General features: G+C 37.8%; 1 protein-coding gene and 1 pseudogene across 2 annotated transcripts; one reads left to right on the top strand and one right to left on the bottom strand.

Moving 5' to 3' along the window:
• The first annotated feature begins 459 nt into the window (after positions 1-459).
• Positions 460-3,132, top strand: GLY1 (NAD-dependent glycerol-3-phosphate dehydrogenase family protein). The gene is made up of 9 exons (XM_048083151.2): positions 460-843; positions 1,310-1,446; positions 1,531-1,636; positions 1,705-1,906; positions 1,980-2,067; positions 2,160-2,307; positions 2,431-2,580; positions 2,654-2,803; positions 2,887-3,132. The coding sequence occupies exons 1-9, from the start codon at positions 565-567 to the stop codon at positions 2,899-2,901; spliced, it is 1,275 nt and encodes a 424-aa protein (XP_047939108.1). The 5' UTR covers positions 460-564; the 3' UTR covers positions 2,902-3,132.
• A 751-nt stretch (positions 3,133-3,883) lies between these two features.
• LOC125187313 (uncharacterized) lies at positions 3,884-24,320 on the bottom strand (annotated as a pseudogene). Its single transcript, XR_016130813.1, has 20 exons — positions 24,195-24,320; positions 20,131-20,229; positions 18,842-18,993; positions 18,444-18,516; positions 18,131-18,265; positions 12,199-12,313; positions 11,194-11,319; positions 9,242-9,381; positions 9,050-9,160; positions 8,805-8,921; positions 8,604-8,693; positions 7,821-7,874; positions 7,630-7,704; positions 7,436-7,511; positions 7,130-7,229; positions 6,642-6,711; positions 6,495-6,562; positions 5,055-5,164; positions 4,686-4,943; positions 3,884-4,407 (listed from the first exon to the last, which is right to left on the bottom strand). The product of XR_016130813.1 is annotated as an uncharacterized LOC125187313 (transcript).
• Between the last annotated feature and the right edge of the window lie 1,051 nt (positions 24,321-25,371).

The following is a 25,371-nucleotide window of genomic DNA, read 5'->3' as shown; positions in this document are numbered from 1 at the left end:
CTTCCCCACTGCAGATGGGTGTACCGCGTAGTGATGCATACTTGATCCAACGGTTCGCCGATATGCGGAGGGAAACATCACATACGACACTGCAGGCTGATATGGTAGAAGAGGTTTGGAATCGTAGGGAAGGAGGGCGTAGAGCGTGATATGCGTTGGGAAAGTAGTTTATTAGAAGTCGAGAATTTTCGTTGTATAATTTTACTCATTTGTATAATACAACGAAGATTTTGTTTTAATTTTAGTTCGTATGCATTTTTTCAATTATTATTATAGTAGAATTAAAATATAAACAAAATGAAAAAAATTAAATTTTTGGTAGCTTGGCCATGTCCACTATAGTGGGAAACATGGGCATTGGTGGTCCGGCCACGATTTTGTGGCTTGGCCCGGCCATGTACAGTGGACACTCTAATTCACATTTGGCAAAGACGGCGAAAGAGAAGGGATTTGTGAGCGGCGGACACGTGGAGTGCAGATATTGGATAAAAGAAGGCACATGAATTCGGTTGAAGAAGTGCAATCAGAAACTGAAAAAAAAGGTGTTGCCGTGCTGCGCTTCAAATGGCTGCTTCACTCTTCGAGCCGCCATTTTCACCCAACAATTCCTTCTCTTCTTTCCCAACAATCAGACCCAATCCCAATAGCTTCTTTCTCCGCCTCCCCACCGCCGCGTCTCCTATCTGTCTCTGCGCCGCCGATGATATCACCGCCGCGGAGGAGCAGAGCCAGAGGAGCACAGACCGAAGAGAGGTGGTACGTGTGGCGTGGGAAAAGCTCCTCCGCTGGTCCCGCTCGTTGCGCTCTAAGGCCAAAACCGATGTTCTTGAACGCACCAATAAGGTCTCCTTTCTCTTTCTTGTAAAATTGGTGCTATTAATTTGTGGAATCAATTTCCTAAAATGGAGAGTTTCTAAATTTAGGAAATGGATTGAAAACAAAAGAATTTCTATTTTTAGGATTAGGAAACGAATGAAGTATTACTTCCTCCGCTCCGCTCCTTGTTAATAGATACCCTTCTTTTTGGCATGAGAATTAACAATAGTATGTCAAGTGAATAGTGAATAAAGTAAAAGAAAACAAAGAGAGAATAAAATAAGCGAGATGGCTATTTTTTTGTCAAAAATAGAAATGTCTCAATTATCTTGGAATTTTCCAAAATAGATGAATTAACATGAAACGGGGGGTGTATATAAATGAATTCCTTTGATTATACTTATTTTCTTGTTTGTTGGTTGCTGCTGTATTTTGGTCTTTTTCCTTGTTTGGCAAAGTTATGTAATAGTAGTAATATGGTTGGTGGGCTTAGGTTGTGGTGCTTGGAGGTGGTTCTTTTGGAACTGCTATGGCAGCTCATGTTGCTGATAGAAAATCTCAGTTGCAAGTTCATTTGCTTGTAAGAGATGCTCAAGTTTGTCAATCCATTAATCAGACTCATCTTAATTGGTATCACTACTACATAATTCTTATTCATTCAGTTTTGTGAAGCTATTGTTATACATATGTATGTGTGTTCCTCTTTTGCTCTAGTAAGTATTTTCCAACACACAAGCTGCCAGAGAATGTTGTTGCCACCACAGATGCTAGAGAAGCTTTACAGGGTGCTGACTTTTGCTTCCATGCTGTGCCTGTCCAGGTTGTTGCATTTCTTCTTCTTTTTGCAATTAGATTGTCTTTCTTCTTATCGAATGTCTCTTGCTGCAGTTCAGTGCCTCGTTCCTTGAGGGCATTGCTGAATTTGTTCATCCAACCCTTCCTTTTATTTCCCTCAGCAAAGGCTTGGAGCTTAATACATATAGAATGATGTCTCAAATAATTCCTCGAGCATTGAGAAATCCTCGCCAGCCCTATGTGGTTCTATCTGGCCCTTCATTTTCACTCGAGCTGATGAACAAGTTGCCCACAGGTGCGTACCTTGCTTTAGGTGCTACATATTACATGATCTCGACTGACTTAAACTTGTGTTCGTGTATGTGCAGCTATGGTGGTGGCATCCAAGGACAAAAATATGGCAAATGCTGTTCAGCAACTTCTTGCTTCTAGGAACATGAGAATCAACACTTCAAGGTTGTAATAGTACTAATGATTTGATCTCACGCGCAAGCTTCAGAGAGTGTGTGAAGCATATGTATGCGCAGCAGTAACACCTGGTGTTACAGTGATGTTACAGGGGTTGAAATTGCAGGTGCTCTTAAGAACGTACTTGCTATAGCTGCTGGGATTGTAGAAGGGCTTAATCTCGGGAATAACTCCATGGCAGCTCTGGTCACACAAGGGTGCTCTGAGATAAGATGGCTGGCAACAAAGGTTTGTTAATATATAAAACTTCACATTCAATGGATTTGTTGAAGGCTTTTGAATCTTGGAGTTCTAGTCCTATGTTCATGTGTTTTTCAATCGATCTCTTGATTCTTATTAATCTCCAATCAGATGGGAGCCAAGTCCACAACACTGACTGGTTTGTCTGGAAATGGAGACATCATGCTCACGTGTTTTGTGAATCTTTCAAGAAACAGAAGGGTTGGTGTTCGTCTTGGATCCGGTGAAAAACTTGATGACATTCTCAGTTCTATGAACCAGGTGCCTTGAGAACTACCACTTGAACTCAAATTTGGAGTGATTTCCTAACAAGTTGAGCAACTGTGGTTTTCAGGTGGCTGAAGGCATATCCACAGCAGGAGCTGTGATTGCATTAGCACAGAAATATAAGGTTAAGCTGCCGGTGTTGACAGCAGTTGCTCGCATTGTTGATAACGAACTGACTCCAACAAAGGCTGTCTATGAACTAATGAATCTGCCACAGGTTGGTTGGTTGGTTGGTTGGTTTATTTAATTGTTGTGAGAGATGGGATTTTTAGGATAATCCTTTGATTTCATGGTGTGTAGGTTGAAGAAGTTTAGGTGTTGGTGAAGATCACACATATACTACATTCACACATTATTTGACATGAGAAGATAGGCTGCAGAGTTTTGGCTTCTTGATGATTACTTGTTTTTTGGGTTGTATAGAAGAAGCAAGTTTTACTGAGAATCATCAATTGGGCATTAAGTTTCGAGATTCCAGATGTTCATAAAGGGATGTTATGTAGTACGACCTTCAGTTGAGCTGGTATCCATGTGGATGTTGTAGAAGTAGTTGTAGTTGTAGTTGTAGGTAATATGCACATAACTAAAGCATCCATCATCATTCTCGTTTGTCTTCCTCAACATCTTCCCCTTAAACAAAAACATGATCCAATTGCCTTCCTTAGTTTCCTTTCCTCTTTTAATACCAACTCTCCAGCAACTACTACTGCGGCACCAGTCACTGATATACCATCCTCACCGTCCTAACCCTTCTCGTATGCATACCTAATATGATCCAATCCTCATCTTGATATCAAATTTTAACTGTTCACTAATTTCCAGCCTTGGCCAACTATTGTGAAATGATCAAATGTGTCAACTCAACATTCAAGTCTATCAATTGCTGCTTATGAGTAAATTCACTACCATCTCATTGACACACCACAATCATAAAAGAAGTGTGAACATGTTCTTGAACTGCATTTTTGGGGCTACAAATTTGAGAGGCCTCTTAACATAAAGACTTTGACATAATGAATGGCGATCAAATAATTTTGGGCCTAATTTCTTATCTCTGTTACTCACATAAGGTTTTTTTGTATTTTTATAGTGCAAATCATGTTCTATTTTTTTGAATGTTTTAAGTTATGCTTACAACTTCTGTGAACTGCTGACCACTTTTTGCATTCTTAAACGCAGACTAATTTTATTTACCAAGTAGGTTGGTTGAAGGTTCAGGCTTTGTAGAAGTATAGCACAAACACATAATAGAGTTAACAAAGAAAAATAGCTGTATTACATTACTTGACAAGTCACCTGAAGCAATGAGCAAAACTTCTCGAGTTGAAAGAATAGTAGCAGTGTTTTTACAAGGTAAAAAGAATATGCTTTTCCTTGAAATGCATTCTATTACAGATGACAAATGGTTAAAAGGAGACAAATACAACACAAAATCGTCTGAATAAAAAAAAAACACACAATTTACAGACTCGTCTAAACCGAGGCACCTAATTTGGATTACCTGATGATGTTCTGTTTATCCTTTGAGCACCTAGCCTTGGGGCAGCAGGTTTAGCCCCTCGGCCTCGTCCGCCTGACACTTGTGCCCGGCTGTAGGTGGAGGCGCAGCAATGGATGCCCAAAGGTCATCGCTGGAAGAACCACTCGATTTCAGATTCAAAGACTTGGAAGATGATTTCGGAACAGGCGCAGCGATTGCTCCCCAAGGATCATCCTCATCCACTACTTTGCTGGATTTTGTATTCGAAGCTACATCATCCCACGAGTCGTCGTCGTCATCTTTACTCTCCTTGAATGTGCTCTTTGGTCTTGAATTTATAGCTGAAAACATACCACACTTCAAAAGTTAACTTCTGTAATGTTCTCAGAAGTTTAACAGGAGAGAAGCGTGGAGAAGGCAGGATAAAGTCGCTATGCCTATTTCGGATTTCTATTAACATAATTCCTGTCTAGGGCACATTGTATGTCATCTCTCATTCGTTATTTTATTTATTTATTTAAAGGCCACACCACGGTGAACGTTAACCCCTCTACCGCTTCGCCAACACACACACACTTATTATTTTCGTTAATGATGGATGTAGAGATGAGGATATTACCTTGTGTTTTTGGTGCGGAAACAGGTCGTTTTTGAGCTGCTTGAATACTTGCAAGAGCTGCTGATGGTCTGGCCTCTTCCAATGGTTCAATGTCATCCCAGCCATCTTTGTCATTATCCTGCTCTCCACGAATCCCATTATCAAGGTCTCCCCAACCATCTGTCGACGTAGGTGATGCAGGTTGAGGGTTATCAGATAAATCAGCTAAATCTGTCCTGGAATTTACTCGGATTTGTGCTATGTTTGCATCATCAGTCACTGTGACATCCAAATACAAGTATCAGCAATGACCATGTCCACCCAAGAAATGCACAAGGACATGCTTAGGTAAAAAAAGAATTTTCCATAATGATCCAAAATCACACGCACCGGAGCTGGCATTGGAGATTGAAGATGAAAGAGGCACGGTTGAGCTTGTTGAAACAAGGGTACTCTGTTCAGAAGGTTTGCCTTTCAGAGTCAAAGAACTCATCGCCCATCTGCATCACCATTTTAAAATAATGACTATAAGGTCCAAGTATAAACACATAAAAACTAAAATACTTAGGTAAAATTTCTGCCAGGGTGGAAGATGAACATGTATTATATGTTTCACTTACTAGCCAAGCATTACTTTATAGTAAGGGCAATCTACGCGAACATGAGAATAAGATCGAGACAGAAAAGCTAATATCTCAATGAAAAAGAAACAGAAGGTGCACAGGTCTTTACTGAACCCAGTGCCAATGGCAACCAGCCATTTGAATTAGAAAATGACATGTGGCTGCATATCTTTAGAAGAGTTGCAGGAGCAACAACTTAAAGGTCATGGATGAGACTACATATTCTAAGTTCAAAACCACTTGCATTTACATATGGCACCAGAGAAATTTTTACAACAAACTAACAAAGCACATCGTTATACCACGAGCATAATAATTTATTTGCCCTAAATTTAAAATGTGCATATAGATATCAAAACTCAATTAACTTTTCCCTTTTCCCATTCTTTATTCATAATTTAGTAACTTTACGGCTCCCCATTTAATTGATTGACGTGATAGTCATCCTTATATCATTCACCATTTGATGTTTTATTTATAGTTATCTGTTATTTCCTTTATATATATATAGTTATTTGGGATTACGTTACTTAGGGCCAGAACAAAGAGATGGATCAGACTTTTGCGTGGGGTTCAAGTGTTTAGGTCTTTAAATAGTTATTAGTTAGCGTTGTGATTGTCCGTTGAGTATTGTTTTGGGACAGCATCAGCTGTAGGCCTCACAAGAGGAATTTGGGGCAGCAGGTCACTGTAGGGCCTCGCAAGATGAGGATTTCTTTCTGTTTCCTCGTTCAATATTCATTTCATTCAATTTCTTTCTGCTTCCTAGTTCCTTATTTTATCGTAATCACCATTTTTACTCCTATTACAACCATAATTGCGCTAAAAAATAAAGATATCATATAATGAGGATTTTTTACTTTTCTTCCACTTCATTGTACTCTGTTTTGTCGTTCCATTTACAAAAGCCAATTATGCAATGTATTAATAAATCCCTGTAACCTTAAGCCTCATAGCTCCGATTAAAATGATTTATCTCTTAGCATATTCATTTCAGGTTCTAATGCTTAATGTAACGATATATAGATGTGCATTATGCACGTCTACAGCTGTAGTTTCAAGAAAAACATAAGAGAAAGGGGCGTTCAATGAGAAATGGTGGAATGAGCTCCAATTGCTATTCGGCACTGATGCTTATCAGACTCAGCAAAGGTGGTTTCAGGATCATTGATATATTAAAACAGAGATTTGGAAAAAGCTCACTAACTCAAGTAAACTAGCATTTGCAGGCAGAGATGAAAGTGTTGCAGCTGCACCTGTGGCATCCCCAGATGTCTGCAAAGAATCATAAGAGTAAATAAATACTCAATAAATACATCTAAAAGAAAAGAGGGGCGAGGAAGGGGGTACAAACCTTCTCATGGAATTGTTTCACTAATTGCAGAAATTGTTCTACAGCTTGGAATGCTTTTAACCGGACATCACTGCAACAAGCAAATGAATAACAGCACATGCAGCTCGATTACATATCGTAATTAAGCAGGACGAAATGAAGAAGACAACAAACAAGTCTATATGAAACTCTTGCTGATATTATTACAAGCCCAAAAGGTATCAGGAATGATGGTGAATCATATAATGTAGAAGACAGAACCATGGAAAATTTTATAAATTCAATTTTTATTAACCTAACATCACTCACATATGTTCAAGGAATTCTGGTAGCATAAAGTATAAATAGAACCCTAAGGCATATCAAGACATGAACCCCAGCAAGGCACGAGGTATGAAATTGATAAAAGAATATAAGCAATATATTGGGGAGAGAGAGAGCGATTGGGTAAATGATACTGATCAAGGATCCAACAAATAGATTAATCAATTAGAAGAGAATAATACTACCTGTCAGGGTCAATTGTCAGCACAACAATGTTAGGTAAAATGCGAGTTGCAATCTCAGTTGCATCGTAATAAGAACTAGTGGCAGACAAGGCCATAATACCTGACAAGAAAAGAGGTACACGAATGTCGTGAATGCAGAGGAGGGGACACGAAAAAAAGAGGGGAACCTTAAGTCCATGGGCATGAACATGCTGAGGAACTTGCCCTAGCCAAAAAGGCTAAAGACAAATACAAGACTGGAAGAGGCTAACTCAAAAGTTGCCTTATTACAGAGCCTGATAATATAAGGTCCAAGTAAAGCTCTACCTGCTCCACGGGCCGGAGAGGATGTATCACGCAAAGCTCGAACTGTGAATGCATTTATCAACACCCTTTTCCTTGTCTGCTTTCCAACAAATCAATGGAATCAAAGAACCAGCAAAATGGTCAAAAAGTAAGGTTTAACTTCTTACTTCTTAGAAGTCTACAAAGGATAATCAGGATGGAAACTTAGTACTGACCCCGTCATTATGGTGACTAGCAATATTACCAAGTATAATGGTAGTATTTGTACGAATGGCAGGTTCTTCATCAACCTGCATCCCAAACAAATACAGAAACTAAAATCCTACCCCAACACTTTAAAGACAATATTATAGGATATAGGCAAAAGTAAGGAAGAAAGTGGTTGTCAAACACAGAGAGTGCAAACCTGTAGCTTCGAAAGAAACTTCAACAATGACCCTGATACTGTTCTTTGCGACAGCTGCATAGAAAGTAGATAGAAGATTAATAAATTAACAGGTGGAAAAAGTCAATGAACCATGGAAAGTAAATAATCCTTGTTTAACTCCTATTATCAGTGCATATTAAATATTGTAATGATTCGAATTGATATGTCTGTGCTACACTTAAATGCAAAACCATTGTACCCTCATATTGGTATGTTAAACTGCTCAGAAATTAAATTACTATATATATATGACAATATCATACTACTCCCTCCGTCCCAAGGTAGTTGAGGCATTTCTTTTGGGCTTGGGATTTAAGAAACTGATGTGTTAAAGGTTAAAGTAGAGAGAGTAAAGTAAAAGATGGAATAAAGTAAGAGAGATAAAGAGAGTAAAGTATGAGAGAGGATAAAGTTTTTGCCAATAAAGGAAATGACTCAACTACCTTGGGACAACCCAAAGGGAATACGAATCAACTACCTTGGGGCGGAGGGAGTATAAGTTCACGGCATAGCAATCAAGCTTCAACAAAAAATCCTTGACAACCAAACAGTATATCATGGACTTCAGGGTATTGTATCTACTCAAGAGTGGAATAGGGGATACAGAAAAAAATTATCAAATAGTAACACTGAATGAGCATGAGAGGGAACATTCATCCACAAGTTTGTGATTAACCTTAAACAGACCCTACAAGTAGCAGGTGCTACTGGACACAATGTAGTTATGTATGAGTTAACCATGTACACAGAAGTTGCACTTACCTTTGGAGCCAGGACAAGCATGGACTTTAGTGTCAGTTCCCTTAGGAAAGCAGATGTATCGGAAAATCCATTCGCAACATGAGGGTAAACCTAGAACAGAAAAACGATCTTCTTCACTTCCTAATCTTCTATATAGCATATTTGAACTGTGCGCATTACACTATTGGGTTGTAGTTTATAAATAATCACATAAAAGCTTACTTGCTCATCGACCATTTGTGCAGATAATGATTCTCCATATTGATCAATGTGTTGAAGAAGACCGACACGAATAGCACGGTCATTTGAAGCAAAAAGTTTGATAATTGTTGGTAATATCTGAAAAGGAATAAAGTGATAATAAATTTAATTACAGGAAATTGTGTACCCCATTTTTAGATAATACAGCTCACACAAACCAAAGCGAGATACAAGAACCTCCCACAGGAGTATTAAGAAATAGAAACCTTAGCACCATATTCTTCTGGTGAAAGGCAAGAGCCCATTTTTAACAATGCCGTCAAAGCGGGTGCAGTAGCTGAACCAAACTCTAACGCTGATGCTAGCAACGGAAGCAGCTAGAGAAAACAAAAAATTGCAGTAAGTCACGAGACAGGGACAAGATTAAACATTAAAAGATTTCAGAATTAATAAGATACCTTCTTCTGAACTATCGGGCGGGGCAGCTGGTCCGCAAGATTTGGAAGCTTACGGAAAAAGTTATCCTTTTCTACGCTATCCTTCAAGTTAAGGATTTCCATAAACTGTATCGTGTCCACCAACTTATTTTGGAAATATTCTGTCAATACATAGCCAGACTTCAGTTCATGAAAAAGATTCTACATTACGAAGTAACGAAAGAATATGCAAAGTCATATGCAAGAATATTCTTTGTTGCGGTAATTGGGATTGCTAATCTTGTAAGAGAAGAAAAAAAAAGAATAAGCACCATAAAGGAAACATCATCTATGAACATTCCAAGAATACAAATTTTAAGCTTAGTGGAAAACACAAGAGAAAACAGAATGATCAATATCGATTGTTGGGTTCATAAGAAAAATCTAACTTATATAACATCTCCATTAGCATGTGATGTGATGTCAGCCAAGGCTACTATGTTGATAAAAAGCAGGCTCCAGATGGCATCAAAGGCAAATGTAAAATGTATATCCAGTAATGAAATAAAAGACATTGGAAAAATTGTAGTAGATCTCAAAGAAAACAGAACAGGGTTTACAGGTCAGTCACAAACTTAAAAAGAAAATAAGATGGGGCCCGAGCATAAGAGGGCCCGATGACATTAGAAGGTCCAGGATATGTGGTGGAAGTGCCATTGCTACGCCGGTTTGTAGTATTTTTTGACTTTTTTATCTCCAATTTTGACTTTTTATTCCAATTTTCACTATTCAGCCCAATAGTAACCGGCTCAAATTATCCCTTATAGACCGACCCATAAACCCATACCCAGCCCAATTTTTAATAAAAGAGATAATTAATTAAATTAAAAGTTAAAATCTGAAGTAAACCCTATTTCCAGCCACTTGTCGTCAATGGCCAGCCACTTGGCGCCATCACCCAGCAACGCCCCCGCCCTTCTGCCTTCGCCCAGCACCGCAACGCATACCATATTGATGAGGGTGAAGATGACTATGTTGGGAATGATAATTAATGACTATTGAGTATTGATGACATTTTAATGTAGACATTATTATTATTATTAAATATGATGGCTTTATGTTTTGTTGAACTAAAGACTTTAATTACTATTAGACTTGAATGATTAGACTTTTATATAATTGCTTGTGATTTTATTTCTTATTGATTGTTTTAAGAATTTTAGATGTTACTATATTTTTATTATTTTCTAACTTTTTGAATTATATATAAATATATAAAGACTCTATAAGTATTATATTATTTATTTAATTAATAGACCGCCATACCGACACGCCATATCACTATGGCGGTAATAGGGCGGACCGCCATGAGGGATTGACAATTGTCCAGGATCCAATCAACCAGAAAAGGATATCATTTCTATCACTATATAGCTAAAATACTGAATTAAGCATCTAGGAGGTTTTGGCAGGGCAAGTGCCTCCAACCAACTTGTTTGGAAGATAACCTAATATGGTTTCCAGAAGCAAACCCGAACAAGAAATAAACCCATAACATATCAAGTTGCAGAATTTTTTTGTGGAGGGGGCATAGGTTCACAACTTGCAATACTTGGCAAACTATAAGGATAATCAAGCACATTATAGGATCATGATACAAAAAGATTTTCAAAAATTCCAAGCTACATCATATGCTGAAATGATTAAAACAAATAGTAGTAACCTACAAAGCAACAGGTAGAATAAGGAAGATGATATCTCATTTAAGTATAATAAAATTGGTAGGTTCCAAACATTAATATTGCATGCAGGAGTAAGAGAAAAAGTAATGGCTAGAGCTATGATAAACTGCATCCCATGAGATCACAAAATATCGGAAAGCAAAAAAATGCATCCATCAACATGCAGAGTACAAAGGCAAAATGAAACAAACTTAATTATAACAGGACTAAACTGAAAGATGAAATCTAGATCTCAAAGGCAAAGGAACTCACCACTATTCTCTAGAAGCTTTGATGGATTCAACCTGCGAGAAAGTATAGAACTCAAGAGACGCTGATAATCTTGAAGTAAGGACTGTCATCAAAGGAAGAATAAACAATTGCTAAATGAAAATCAAACTATCAAATTAAATGGATGCTAAAACAACTAAAATAAGGCTTGCTTTTTCATTAAAGACAAACAATAGCTCAAATAAGTTTCAATATGACACTGAAGTTGGAAGAATGATATGGTAAGGTAATGTAAATAAACAATCTCTCACCTTTGGAATATTAGTTGTATTCCTCAATTCCTCGGTTCTAACCAGTTTTAATCCAGAGAAGAGCTCGTAAATCAGGCAGCCTAAGATACCCAAACAAAGAACATATTTTAAGAATCCATATAGAACCTCAACACTTAGTGTAAAAAGAAAGAAAATGAAAATATAGCTGCATAGTGAACAGGAAAACCATATAACCCAAAAAAACAGTTTTAAATTGTGGAATAGCTTCCAAATAAGGAGGGATCGAAGTGTAACCAGTGGCATACTTCTTGGGATTATTTGCAAACAGACTTTTATACATCCAGCGTTACTAGCACTGAAAATATTTTCACGAGATCTCCCAGAGATGCACTCAAATGAGTTGTACTTGTAGACAGTAGGTTTGCAAATGAGAATATGTTGGTTGTATGACCTTATGTATTGAAAAAAACATTGTGTCTATGTATACTAGAGAATTTTGTTAGGTTCATCCGTTCATGAAAATATTTTAAATGATAGAAGATTGAATTTCGGATAAATGCTTCTTTGACTAGGTTTCTTATATAGACGAATGAGACATAGTTAAATGTAACAAGCACTTCTGATTCAGAGAGATCACTATACTTCTGCAAGAACATATGAGCGCAACTTGGAAGTGCACACACACACACACTACTAATATTTCACTATTTTTTCATAGTTTACAGCCTCTATTTCACATATAATTATAATGCCCATTCAACATTCCGACATACACACTTACCCAAGCCCCAAGAATCAATAGCCCAAGGTGGAGACTTTCTGATAGCTGACCAATCTGATTTTGACAACTCCATTGATTTGTATTGTGAACCAATAAGCCATTCATATTGCTATCTCCCGAATTGTGCAGAAACAGAAAGCAGAAATAGCCATTAGATCATCTAACATAGCCTTCAGTAAAAACTAAAAAATCAGCAAGGCAGCAGTAATGAATTTTTCACTAAGCATATATTAAATTAACAATTATGCATTAGAAGGCACCACATATTTTTGGTCTGTAAAAATACAGAAAGAAAAAAAAACAAGGACAAAATAAAGTTTTGCAATCAATCACATTGTTCCAAACAGGTTCCATTTACAAAATTCTAGAAGTTCCATTTATGAATCTCATTCATATTTATAAAATTATGAACTTCTGTATGAGAACCTCATCATATTTTCCAGTCTGAAATTTTATCAGTTTTGTTTATTTTCAGAAAATATTTCCTGAAGATAATTTTAAAAAGTAATAGATATTTGGAAAAGGTCAATACACTCTTCTTAAATCAGGGATCGCATCAATCTCCACATTACTGATTTTCAACAACTAAACCAAATAGTTTGATTGCAGATCGGAGGTCTAAGTAACCTATAAATTATGTACTAAATCAATGAAACAGTGCACCCTCTCTATTCCAATTTCCAATATGTTTTATAAGTACATTTGGAGTATATCATGTGCTGCTTACGAAAATGTATTGGTCTACTTATATACATATTAGTATGCCTTGAATTTGTATAGGATTAGGTTTCCTAATTGGGATAGGATTATATTTCTCCTAGACCCAGTCTGTCTAATGTGTGCCTATATATATGGGAATAGAGCACATAATCTGTATCTGAAAACTGCAGTCATAATACAATTTGTTCTCCATTTTTGCCCGTGGACGTAGCCAACACAACGTTGGTGAACCACGTAAATTCTGTGCCTATTTACGTTTTTTTGTTTCTCGATTCACAATTGCCCTATTTGTCATAACAAACTGGTATCAGAGCCTTGGTTTTCGAACTAGGGTTTTGAATTCCGCTGCGAGGGTTTTGTCTGGTAAATCGAGATGTCTGCTCTGAACGTGAAGGTTGACAAATTCACCGGGAGAAATAGTTTTGGTTTATGGCAGATCAAGATGCGATCTCTGCTGAAGCAGCAGGGTTTGTGGGAGCCGCTCAAAACAGAGAAGGCTACGGAGGATGATAAGGAGTGGACAACCTAGACGAAAAGGCCCACTCGACCATCATATTGAGCCTGTCTGACGATGTTATCATCGAAGTTGCGGATCAGGAGACGGCTGGTGCTCTTTGGGCGAAGTTGGAGAGTCTATACATGACGAAGTCTCTAACCAACAAGTTGCTCTTGAAGCAACGTTTGTTTCGGTTACGTATGCAGGAAGGTACGCCCCTTCGGGATCATTTGGAAAATTTGAATAAAATTTTGCTAGATTTGCGTAATGTTGAAGTTAAAGTTGTTGAAGTTAAAGTAGAAGACTAGGATGCTGCTTTAATTTTGCTTGTGTCTCTGCCTGAATCTTACGAAAATTTTGTGGAGTCTTTTATGACTGGCAAGGAAACTCTTTCGTTGGAGGATGTTCGATCTGCTCTCCACATCAGAGAGGATCGTCAACAGACAACGAGTTCAGCCACAGAAGATCTGCCATCGGGATTATCTGTTACGGGTAAAGGACAGAAGAAATTCGGACAAAAGAAGCAGAACTCAAAAGGTTCAAAAGGTCCTAAAGGCCCTAAGCCAGATGACCTCTGCAGATATTGTAGAGAACCAGGGCATTGGAAGGCTGATTGTCCAAGGATAAAGAATAAATTGGGCAAGAAGGAAGATGCTAACGGTTCTGCGACTGTGGCAGAAGCTGATGACACAAATTCGGAAGAAGAATTGGCCTTGGTTGTGGATGAACAACCACACTGTAATGATGTGTGGATTTTGGATTCTGGAGCGTCATATCATCTCTGTCCTCACAGGGAGTATTTCAACACTTATGAGCAGATAGATGGAGGCAATGTTACCATGGCCAACAGTGCTGTCTGCAAGGTGGTTGGCATCGGCTCAATCAGGATTAGGACTCATGATGGGGTCTTCTGCACCTTGAACGATGTTAGGCATGTTTCACAGATGACGAAGAATCTGATATCCCTGAGTACATTTGATAGTAAGGGGTTCAGTTTCAAAGGTGAAGTTGGAGTAATGCGTATTTTGAAAGGTTCGAAGGTGGTTCTGACAGCTTTGAAACGGGGTACCTTGTATGTTCTGAGAGGTTCCATCGTAGCAAATTCTGCTGATATTCCATCATCTGAGGTTGCAACCAAGGATATGACCAAGCTGTGGCATATGAGGCTCGGTCATATGGGAGAACGTGGCATGAGAATCATGTCGAATCATGATTTTCTTTTGGGCCATAAGGTGCAGAAACTTGATTTCTGCGAACACTGTGTGTTGGGGAAGCTTCATCGCAGCAAGTTTCCAAGGAAGGGTGTTCATCGAACGAAGGGGACACTTGACTACATTCATATGGGTTGTTGGGGTCCCTCACGTGTTGAGTCTATTGGAGGACACAAGTATTTTGTGTCGATGATTGATGACTACTCGAGAATGATTTGGGTGTTTATGATGAAGCATAAAGGTGAGGCATTCAAGAAGTTCAAAGAGTGGAAGACTCTAATTGAAAACCAGACTGGGAAGAAGATCAAGCGATTGAGAACAGATAACGGTCTGGAATTTTGTTCGTCTGAGTTCGATGAGTTTTGTAGGAGTGAAGGGATCGTTCGCCATCACACCGTTAGACATACACCACAACAGAATGGTGTGGCAGAACGCATGAATCAGACGTTGTTGGAGAGAGCAAGATGCATGCTCTTCCAAGCCGGTTTGACTATGAAATTTTGGGCAAAGGAAGTAAACACGGCTTGTTATCTGATCAACCGTGGACCTCACACTGGCATTGACTGCAAGACACCGTACGAGGTATGGTCTAATTCACCTGCAGATTACTCTATGTTGAGAGTTTTTGGGAGTACTGTTTACTATCATGTGAGTGAAGGTAAATTGGAGCCAAGAGCTAAGAAGGGAATATTTGTTGGTTATGGAGATGGAGTTAAGGGGTACAGAATTTGGTCATCTTCAGAGGGTAGAATTATTCTCAGTCGGAATGTGGTATTTGATGAAAATTCTATGCTTAACTCTACTGTGAAGTCTATTGCTACAGAGGATTTGGATGGTGTTGATGAACAGGTGGAGCTGCAAGTCACTCACGATGTGAGTGAATCACAACTCCAAGGTGGAGAAGATCAACACACTACTGCTGAAGTCGCCGATACTTCTAGTTCGGATGTTCATCCACAAGCTCGTCAGAGAAGCATTGCTATTGACAGAGCTAGGAGGACAAATGTGAAGCCTCCATTGAGGTATGGTTTTGAGGGTATGATGGCATATGCATTGCAGGTTGCCAATGAGGTCGAAGATGAGCCTTCGGCAGATGAACCACCTACCTATAAGGAAGCTATTTCAGGCAGTGAGCGTGCCAAGTGGCTCGCTGCAATGCAAGAAGAGATAGAATCACTTTTGAAGAACCTGACTTGGGAATTGGTTCCGCGGCCTAAGGGGAGAAAGATTGTTACTTGCAAATGGATTTTCAAGAAGAAGGAAGGCACTACATCAGATGAGGGCATTAGATACAAGGCTCGTCTAGTTGCAAGAGGGTTCACGCAAAAGGAGGGGGTTGACTATAATGAGATATTCTCACCAGTGGTCAGACATACTTCCATCAGAGTGTTACTTGCGATAGTTGCACACTATGATTTGGAGCTTGAGCAACTAGATGTGAAGACGGCTTTCCTACATGGATTGCTTGAGGAGGATATCTACATGACTCAGCCAGAGGGATTTGTGGTTCCGGGCAAGGAGGATTATGTGTGCAAGTTGAAGAAGTCCTTGTATGGACTAAAGCAGTCTCCGAGGCAATGGTATAAGAGGTTTGACAGTTACATGATCAAGCTGGGATTCAGCAGGAGTCCGTATGATTGTTGTGTCTATCACAACAAAGCTGACGATGGTTCTATGGTCTATCTTGTTCTATATATGGATGATATGCTCATAGCTGCGAAGTCGAAGTCTGAAGTACAGAAGTTGAAAGCTCAGCTTAGTGTTGAGTTTGATATGAAGGATTTGGGTGTTGCGAAGAAAATTCTGGGCATGGAGATTTCTAGAGATAGAGAAAAGAAAAAGCTTTCTCTGTCACAGAAGAGCTACATTGAGAAGATTTTGTCAAAATTTGGCATGTCTGCATCTAAGGCTATTGATACTCCAAGTGCCACAAACATTCATTTGTCATCTGATCTTGCACCGAAATCCGAAGTTGAGGAGGAGTACATGTCTCGAGTCCCGTACTCTAATGCAGTAGGGAGTTTGATGTACGCCATGGTCTGTACTAGGCCAGATATAGCGCATGCTGTCAGCGTTGTTAGCAGGTTCATGGGAAATCCTGGAAAGGAGCACTGGCAGGCTGTGAAGAGGATTTTTCGTTACTTGAGAGGTACGTCTGATGTTGGTCTCATTTATGGAGGTGATACTCACTGTTTAGTGACTGGTTATTTTGATTCTGACTACGCTGGAGATGTCGATAGTAGAAGATCTACGACCGGTTATGTTTTCACTCTTAGTGGTTCTGTTGTTAGTTGGAAAGCAACTTTGCAGGCTGCAGTTACTGTGTACTACTGAAGCAGAGTATATGGCATTGACAGAAGCTGCTAAAGAGGGAATATGGTTGCAAGGGCTAGTTGGTGATCTTGGTTTACATCAAGATCAAGCTGTTGTGTTCTATGACAGTCAGAGCGCTATTTGTTTAGCCAAGGATCAAGTCCATCATGAAAGGACTAAGCATATTGATGTGAGGTATCATTTTCTAAGAGATGAGAAGAGAATTGAGGTGAAGAAAGTAGGTACTGCTGATAATCCTGCTGATATGTTCACCAAGTCAGTCCTGCAGAGCAAGTTCCAACATTGTTTGGACTTGCTTAATGTCATGAGTTGTTAGTTGCCCGTGGAGGGCAAATCTGAGGCAAGAATGAAGAAGTTTGTTCGTCTGGTGTTATGATGATGCGTCTGCAAGGGAGAATTCAAGTCAAGGTGCAGATTTGTTAGTACGCCTTGAATTTGTATAGGATTAGGTTTCCTAATTGGGATAGGATTATATTTCCTAGGCCCAGTCTGTCTAATGTGTGCCTATATATATGAGAGTAGAGCACATAATATGTATCTGAAAACTGCAGTCATAATACAATTTGTTCTCCGTTTTTGCCCGTGGACGTAGCCAACACAACGTTGGTGAACCACGTAAATTCTGTGTCTATTTACGTTCTTTTGTTTCTCGATTCACAATTGCCCTATTTGTTATAACAATACATGAACTAGATGTTCAACAATGACAGGAAAGTGATTGGAGAAAATGTCAGAAAGGACTTCTTCAAGTTCAGTAATAATATTTATGACATTATCAATTCCACGAAATGCAAAACCAAAAGGAAAATGGGGCCAACTAAAGCTAATGCCTTCAGGAATAATTTTCACATGTTTCACCAAATGCATATGCCTGCAAGGGTCAGTTTTTCCTCCTGCAATCTTAGATATGGAAATCTTACACTGATTCTGAAACAGCAGATTAAGACATATTTAAACTAAACAATAAAGAAGGGTGACAGTAAAGCCCTTATTAACAAATTTACAGATACAGAATGCAAATTCTTTTGATAAGATGGTGTTATGAGTTGTCATAATATCATTCATATCTACCAATCAGTTCTATTTTTCTCTTGACTAGGCCAAGAAAAATTTTAATGTCCCAACATATTGCAGATGAAGAATGGCAAAAGAAGAGTAATTAAACTGAGAACTCACAAGCATTGATCCCTGTTGCAGCTTCATTGTTCCCATCATACTCAGATAAAACATCAAATGCATGGAGTTTCCAGTCCAAAGTTTGGGTGACGACAACACTAGCCATGCAAACATTACCATGAACCTGATGCAACCAATACACCAAAATATCATGCTTGATATAAATTAAATATTTCCAATAACTGGAATTGATCACCACCAAATAGTTTTTGTCTGTAATGCTAAACCATATATACTTCAACAATTCTACAAAGGAAAATTTGTAAACAAATATGCTAAGGTTTGAATTTTAAGATGCATACCAATTTACAGTCATTATTCAGGAAGCTCACAGCTTTAGATATCCGGTGCAATCCCCATGCGTAATATTCATCCCTGACAAAGGCAGGAGTAACTCAATCAACTTTTAATTCCAGAAAACATGAGGAGAGAACCCAAGGATAAGTTCAACTTAAATATCTTTTATTGGAAATAGGTTCTCAGCTATTCTTAAATGTTATAATAAGGCCAGTGATTTAAACAATTAACAAAAAAAACGTTAACCATCTATCTGACTACAGTTTTCCACTTTCCCAAAATCATGGCACAAGGTACATCAGATCAGAGAATACACGATTTATGTATCATCATTTTAAACAAAAGAAATCATGTCAATAAAAAGACTCTTGAAACTGCAACTAACAAGAATGATTCAATTCACCTTTGGCTGCCTTCCAGCCCAAGTTCCTTAATCTTTTCCGAAAGTGGCATAACAGGTTCAGTCACAATATAAATGGTCACCTTAGTAGTAGAACCATCTAAAGATTCAGCCTCAGTACTGTGTAGAAATGACAAAATATTTGGATGTCTAACCTGAAAGAAAATTTACATAAACTGTGAGAATAGTAGAAAGTCAGATTAGTGCCTGAGGAAACCAGATTGCATTCCAATCTCAGAACAGGAATGATATTGTAGAAAACGAAGGCAGTGTTGTCAAGAAAAAAATGTGAGCAGTTGCATGATGCTCTGTTGAGAAACATCATCATAAGTAAAGGCTCCAAATTCAAAGTATACCAAGTATAGGTATTTAAGGTATCTTTTTATCATGGGTTTCATTTATGAGAGGTTGTTTGGCCAAGCTTATATTAGACATCTTATAAGTTATAAGATATTTCAAGATCTCATATGATGTAATATCTCAAGAGCTTATAAGTTGTCTTAGTGTTTGGATAATGGAGCTTATATGTTAGACACGGGGGGGGGGGGGGGGAGAGGGATAGATAAAATGGGAGGGTATATGTTTGAAGAAACAAAACATAATAGGGTTATTTTTAAGTTCTTGTAAATTAATTGCGGCTTATAAGATCACAAAAAAATAAGATAGGGATTAGGGACTTGTTTTATATGGGAGCGTATGCGCTGTTGGAACTTAATTTTAGATCTTATAAGTTGCCTAGTAGCTTATTTTGCCAAACACTTTTCAAGACATTATGAGCTCCTAGTTTCAAAGAGCTTATAAGCTCAGCTAAATACCTCCTTTTTGTTCTATTTGGAAAGGTCTCAGCAATCTGGGTTAAATAATATACTGTATATCATTAACAAAGGAAGATAAAATTTCAAGCAGAAGATCATCTATCTTTCATTTGTAATTAAGATTTTTGCATACATCATAAAATTATCATCCAAACTGACCACATCCATTTAATCTTAGCTCTTAGTTACTTGAATATATTGCCCGTGGCAAATTTACAGCAAGTTATGAAATCAGCAGTGTTTTACACACTAGTACTAGGTCATTTTGAGAGGCTGGCAATGTATAATAAGTAGCAAAAGAATTTAGTTAAATCAAACTACAAAAGTATTAAATTTCGAATAGGAATTTAAGTAAATGATTACAAAGACACCTGCTATGGATCATGGATTCACACTTGAACAATAAACGAAGGTAGTCAAACCACAATAGTGCAAAAAGAAGAAACATCAAATAGAAACCACCCACCAGAAGCTTACCGTTTGCAAGCGTTTAACACCATTACGGCCAGCAACCAAATGTCCATCGTTTGCACTGCTCCCTGAAAGAGAAAATATTGAGACAGGTGCTCCATCATCCTGTAAAATAAATAGAATAGAAAAAGAAAACAAAAAAAGAGAAAAGAAAAGAAAATAGTAAGAGATGATCTGAATAGTTAATGCAAATGCTAATTAAGAAGTGCCAACAAATTTTCAACAAGAATATGCACGAATTCCGAAACAAAGGCACAAATCAACGTTAAAATTTGTTTAGTCATTTACATCTGCTGTACTGGAGAAAGCAAAGTAGTTTCTGAAGCAAGTGATTATCATAATCAAGATAATAACGTTTGATCAGCAAAGTGATAACTTTTGGTCATTTTCTGTCATCTTCAGAAAAAAAAATACTCCCTTCGTCGATCATTTAAAGAGCCATTTTGACTCGGCACGTGTTTTAAGAAATTGTTTGACTTTGTGAAGAAAAGTAAAGGGAGAAAGTGAGTGAAATGGGGGACCCGTTTAAAGTATTAGTTTTATATTGGATTGTGAGTGTAAAAAGTTGGTAGGTAGTGGGGTCCGCATAATAAAAGTGGAATAAAGTAAATGGTTCTATAAATCGTGGATAAACCAAAATGGCAAAAGGGTTCTTTAAATGGTGGATGGAGGGAGTATTTTCCAACATATATTCTTTTTGTTCATTTTGTATGTGTATGTGTGTCCGTGTCCTCACCAAGGAAAAGCACACGCTTCAAGCCTTCAACAACAAGAATCGGAATATAAGATGTGTGGCTCATTTCAGAAATAAAACTGCTCTCACAGCATTTATGCATATAAGCTGACAAGAATTAATCTGACGTACTGGTATCCAATTTGGGTGTATTAAATACGTGGTTGATAAATCGTATTCTAAGCCTTGGTTACTGGTCAGTATGTCGTGAAATACATGTATTATCTGCAAAACAGTTGCTTAAGTGTGCAGGATTGAAGGATCCAAGTCAGTAGGTGACGATTCGTGCGACGCAAGTGAAAATGGCACTAGAAGGGTGCGATACTGACCAGAATGCATGCCAGAGAAAAGGCTCGAGATGGAGAAGGAGGATAGCTGGGATGATTATTTTACAAGGGCAAAAAGGTCAAAGTGCGGGAGAAGTCTACCCTAAAAGCAAGGGCAAGCCTCCCTATAAAAGAAGCCATTTTGGAGAGAGAGAAAGAGTTCGGTTCGGAGTTTGACAATCACACTTAGTAGAATTCTCTCTAGAAGATACATCCTTCAGCATTATCTTACCTCTCGTTCCTCGCCACAACTATGGTCACTTGACGTCCAAGAGTCTGCCGGAGAAGTCATCAGTTCGCCTTTCCAGCCAGTTATCGCAGTAGTATAGTAGTATCATCACCCGGAGTGGCACAAACAATCTTAATCGCTTTCTTAGTTTAAAGTTTACTTTTGTTCATTTCTAGTTATTTGCAAACACCCATCGTTGTTGCTCTTTTGAAGTACCTTGTTAATTTCCAGCTTTTACATTATGAAGTTTCTATTTCGCATGTCACTCTGGTTTGAGTTTGCTTCATTCTGCCTAGGGAAGTTAGATTTAGTTATTGCTTTCAATTTCTAAGTGTTTTCTATTCGGGAGTTGTTGATTTGAAGTTGTAGCTAAGTTAGTCAAGTTTTCGTGCATAAGTTTCTTTTCTGCGCCGTGATTACCACCTTGCATGTCAGTCAGTAGAAGTAAAAGTTGCAATTTACCGTTTAATTCAAGTTTAAGCATTTTAATCGATGGATCTCGAGTTTGAATTCATGAATCTGAAGTTTAGTTATGGTGTCTGTGTTCCTATGATTTTTGTCAATACTTGGTGAAGAAGAAAACGTCAAAATCAACTTTAGTTTGAACCACTTTTACTTTTAAGTTACTTTTTACTTTTGTTCCCTACTTTTCAGATGTACTATCCAGATTTGTCAGAAAGCCCCCAGCCATCAGATACACCTTGTTTTCTAACTTTCCTCTTTTAGTAACTGTCTACTTTCCATATGTCTCTGATACACCTTGTCCCCTACTTTCACGAACACTCCCATATGTCTGTTATTTTCCGCCTACTAGTCAGTAGAGTACTACCTTATTTCCTGTCTAGGTAAAATCTCAACCCAAGCGTGGTAGCTAACCAAACACCCAGGAAAGTCACCACAGTTATCTAAACGTGTCCATCCTCGTGGGATTTGACCCTTACCTCCGCTATACTAATCAGTAGAAGTGGGTTGAGGAAATTTGTTTGAAGTCAGGTCTCGGTCGTCGTATCAACGACTCAGCTGGGTCGGGAATCTCTTCCTGATCAGTTGGATACACTCCAATTTCACATGCAAAACCATCGAGGACAGAGAACTGACACCTTCAGTGGTGCAAGACCAAATAAATTGAATGCAACTCCATTGCATCCATCAAGCACCAAGAAACCATCACTGTCACCCCATCTATATTAAGGTTTCAGATGCAATACCTTCATCAATTGACTACAGTTGGCTCTGATGGAATTAAGAAATCTTTTAACTTATCTACAAGATCTGAATAGGTAAGTAGGTCTGTGTACATTGAGTTTTGCATGTTACACAGTTGGTCCAGACCATATTTTGGTGGTCTTGATTGGGGACCCTAAACTCAGAACACTTTGTCGTCTATTAGTGGGGAGAATCAGCAGGCCTGCCTCCAATTCAGCTCTTACTAAGTTTTAGGCAGAATCATGAGCCCGGATGACAAGTGCTGACTAGGATGTTGAAATATTGTTGTGCATGAAAATGTCAATGAAGTCAGATATACATACCAATTCAGGTTTTTTTTCTACACACCAAATCAGTTTCGCCCCAAAACCGCAACACTTAATATAGAATTTTAACTATCTATATTCTATCATGATAATAGAATTCTAACCAGATATCACAGCTACGGTCGCTTTCTCCTATTCTTCAATCAACACTTGCACCACAATTCAGTAGAGAATGAACATTACAAAAAAGACAATTCTAAAGGTTGTGGCATATCACATGTGTGTAATGTGTGTAGTCATGTAGTGGTGAGTGGACTGGAGTACAATTTGTGGAGCCAGGAATAATCCTTAGTCACAAGCGTACCTTAAACAACAACCACTTTCACTATTAATTTCAAGGGACATGGTTTTAATTTGGTTTCCATCTTCTTTTTTAGTTGTATTCGGAAGATGATTATTAAGAATGCTACAGTGACATGTAAAAATTTACATTCAAAATAGATAAAAGTATGTGAAGGTGCAAACATTTGACAGGTAGTTCAGCAGAAGGTGTGAGGGAACTATTGAACCCCTCTAAATCGCAAAGATAAGGATATTACTATCACTAATCTCATTTACTTAGACACTCTATGGTGGTTTTTTGGTCTAAGCTGACATACGCCATTGATTTTTAAGGGAAATTGTATTTATCTAGCCTCAACATTATTTTTCGTCCTTGATAAACTATGGTACAACAAAAAGGGGAATTCTATTGTATCAAGCTACTCTAGTTTCATCAGAGACCGCAAACTTCCAGTTACAGGCATAAGGAAGTTGAACTAATGACATACACTCAAGTGAGCACGCCTTGTACACTTATTGGAGGAACAACAAGTGAACAGCAACAAATTAGAATGATCCAGACAAAATAGGCTGAAGCATTTTCAGATCTTATGGAGCTAAAAATGTACTCAGTCCAAATCTTTATCGTCATGCACGGTGAAGATGAAAATTTCCACAAGAGACTGCTACTCTCTAATATTGTTTTGCAATTTGATCTTAGTACTTCAGAAAAATACAAATATAATCCAGTGCCCTATAGAGAAACCACAAACTTCATTTTATGACAATGCAAATCCGATCTAATCAACGATCAACTTTTTCCATATTTCCAGCTCGACATAAATTTCCACCAAAACAAGTAAAGCCGTCCCTAGAAAAACTATTCAGCTTCGCAGAAGCAACCTTGATCTCGAGGAATGAGAGCATATGAAAAAACAGTGAAAGAGAAGGTAATCCAACTAGCAATTTCAAAGGATGAAATGGGGCACCTTAGAGGTTCCACGAAAGTGCACCTAGGAGCCCCACGCAGAAGAGTAGGGCTCGCCGATGTTATAGGGAAGATCCTTGAGGCCGGCACCCGACCCGACGACGACTTCTTTGAGAAATTTGAACATCCTCCCGGCGCAATCGAGAGAGAGAATTGATCCGAGGGGAGATTTGCGGGAGAAGTGGAAGAGCTGGACACTACGGTGACACTGCGATACCACTCCACAGGGGATAAACTTCTTCTTAAACCGCCAATGATATTCATAAATCATAGTATACTTTTATTTCAACGTGTATCAAAATCGTTCTATCTTATAATTTATTTCATAACTCATAATCTTAAAAGATAAAAAGGGTTACTTTTCCGATTTTTTTCTTAAATTTTATCTTTTGAATATAAATAAGAGTCAACTACCTCAAAAGTCCATAACTTTTTGGATTGACCACAGACCCCTAACAAATAAAAAAATAACGTCATAAGATCCTAACGTTAAACATAATCATGAATCATGTTTTCGGACCAAAACACCCTTTGGCCCTAAAAGGGCATTTTTATCACTTCATTATATGTATTGCTGACATGTGATTTATGTCACGTTTCTGTCAGCAACTTATTGTATAATTTTAAGTAATAAGTTTATGTACTTCATACGCAATAAAAATTTTGTCATTATTTATACTTTCTAAATTTTTTAATAATATACAGATTTATCGTTATCTGCATTAATTAATATAAAATAATAAAATGAGACTCTTTCTTCCTTATAAAATTTATTTTCTGGTATTTTTCCGTGTTTCTATTTCCCCTAACTTTTGTTTGTTTTTTACCTTGATTTTGCAGTATTAATTTATAAATATACATTGTCTTAATTTCAAATACTATTACTAATAAAAACATCTCCAAGGATTAAAATAGCTAATATCACATGCTTGAATATTTTCAAAATATAGTTCATGTTTCAATTTTATAATGAATGGAAAGAAAACTATGAAATTTACATCTAAAGATTGAATGTTCATATGATGTTAAAAATTTCAGTTTGAGCTATATTAAAATTCTTGATAAAATATTAATCATAAAGATCATCTAAAAGTTAGAGTAACAAATTAGTTAGATGAGATATAATGAAATAATATTTTAAATGTCAGTGTTTTCAAGAAAATAATTACTATATTATT

The sequence above is a fragment of the Salvia hispanica genome, chromosome 5, assembly GCF_029641045.1.
Source record: "Salvia hispanica isolate PSC_SH4W2 chromosome 5, Shi_PSC_v1, whole genome shotgun sequence".
Taxonomy (NCBI): domain Eukaryota; kingdom Viridiplantae; phylum Streptophyta; class Magnoliopsida; order Lamiales; family Lamiaceae; genus Salvia; species Salvia hispanica.
Note: the sequence above shows the minus strand (reverse complement) of the source record. Positions and strands in the feature narration are given on the sequence as shown.

Bases quoted from the DNA above. Each gene is read 5' to 3' on its own strand.
- GLY1 (XM_048083151.2), top strand. From the start codon at position 565: ATGGCTGCTTCACTCTTCGAGCCGCCATTTTCACCCAACAATTCCTTC. The intron at 1,907-1,979 runs GTGCGTACCTTG...GTGTATGTGCAG, and splicing joins GATGAACAAGTTGCCCACAG to CTATGGTGGTGGCATCCAAG. The intron at 2,068-2,159 runs GTTGTAATAGTA...CTGGTGTTACAG, and splicing joins ATGAGAATCAACACTTCAAG to TGATGTTACAGGGGTTGAAA.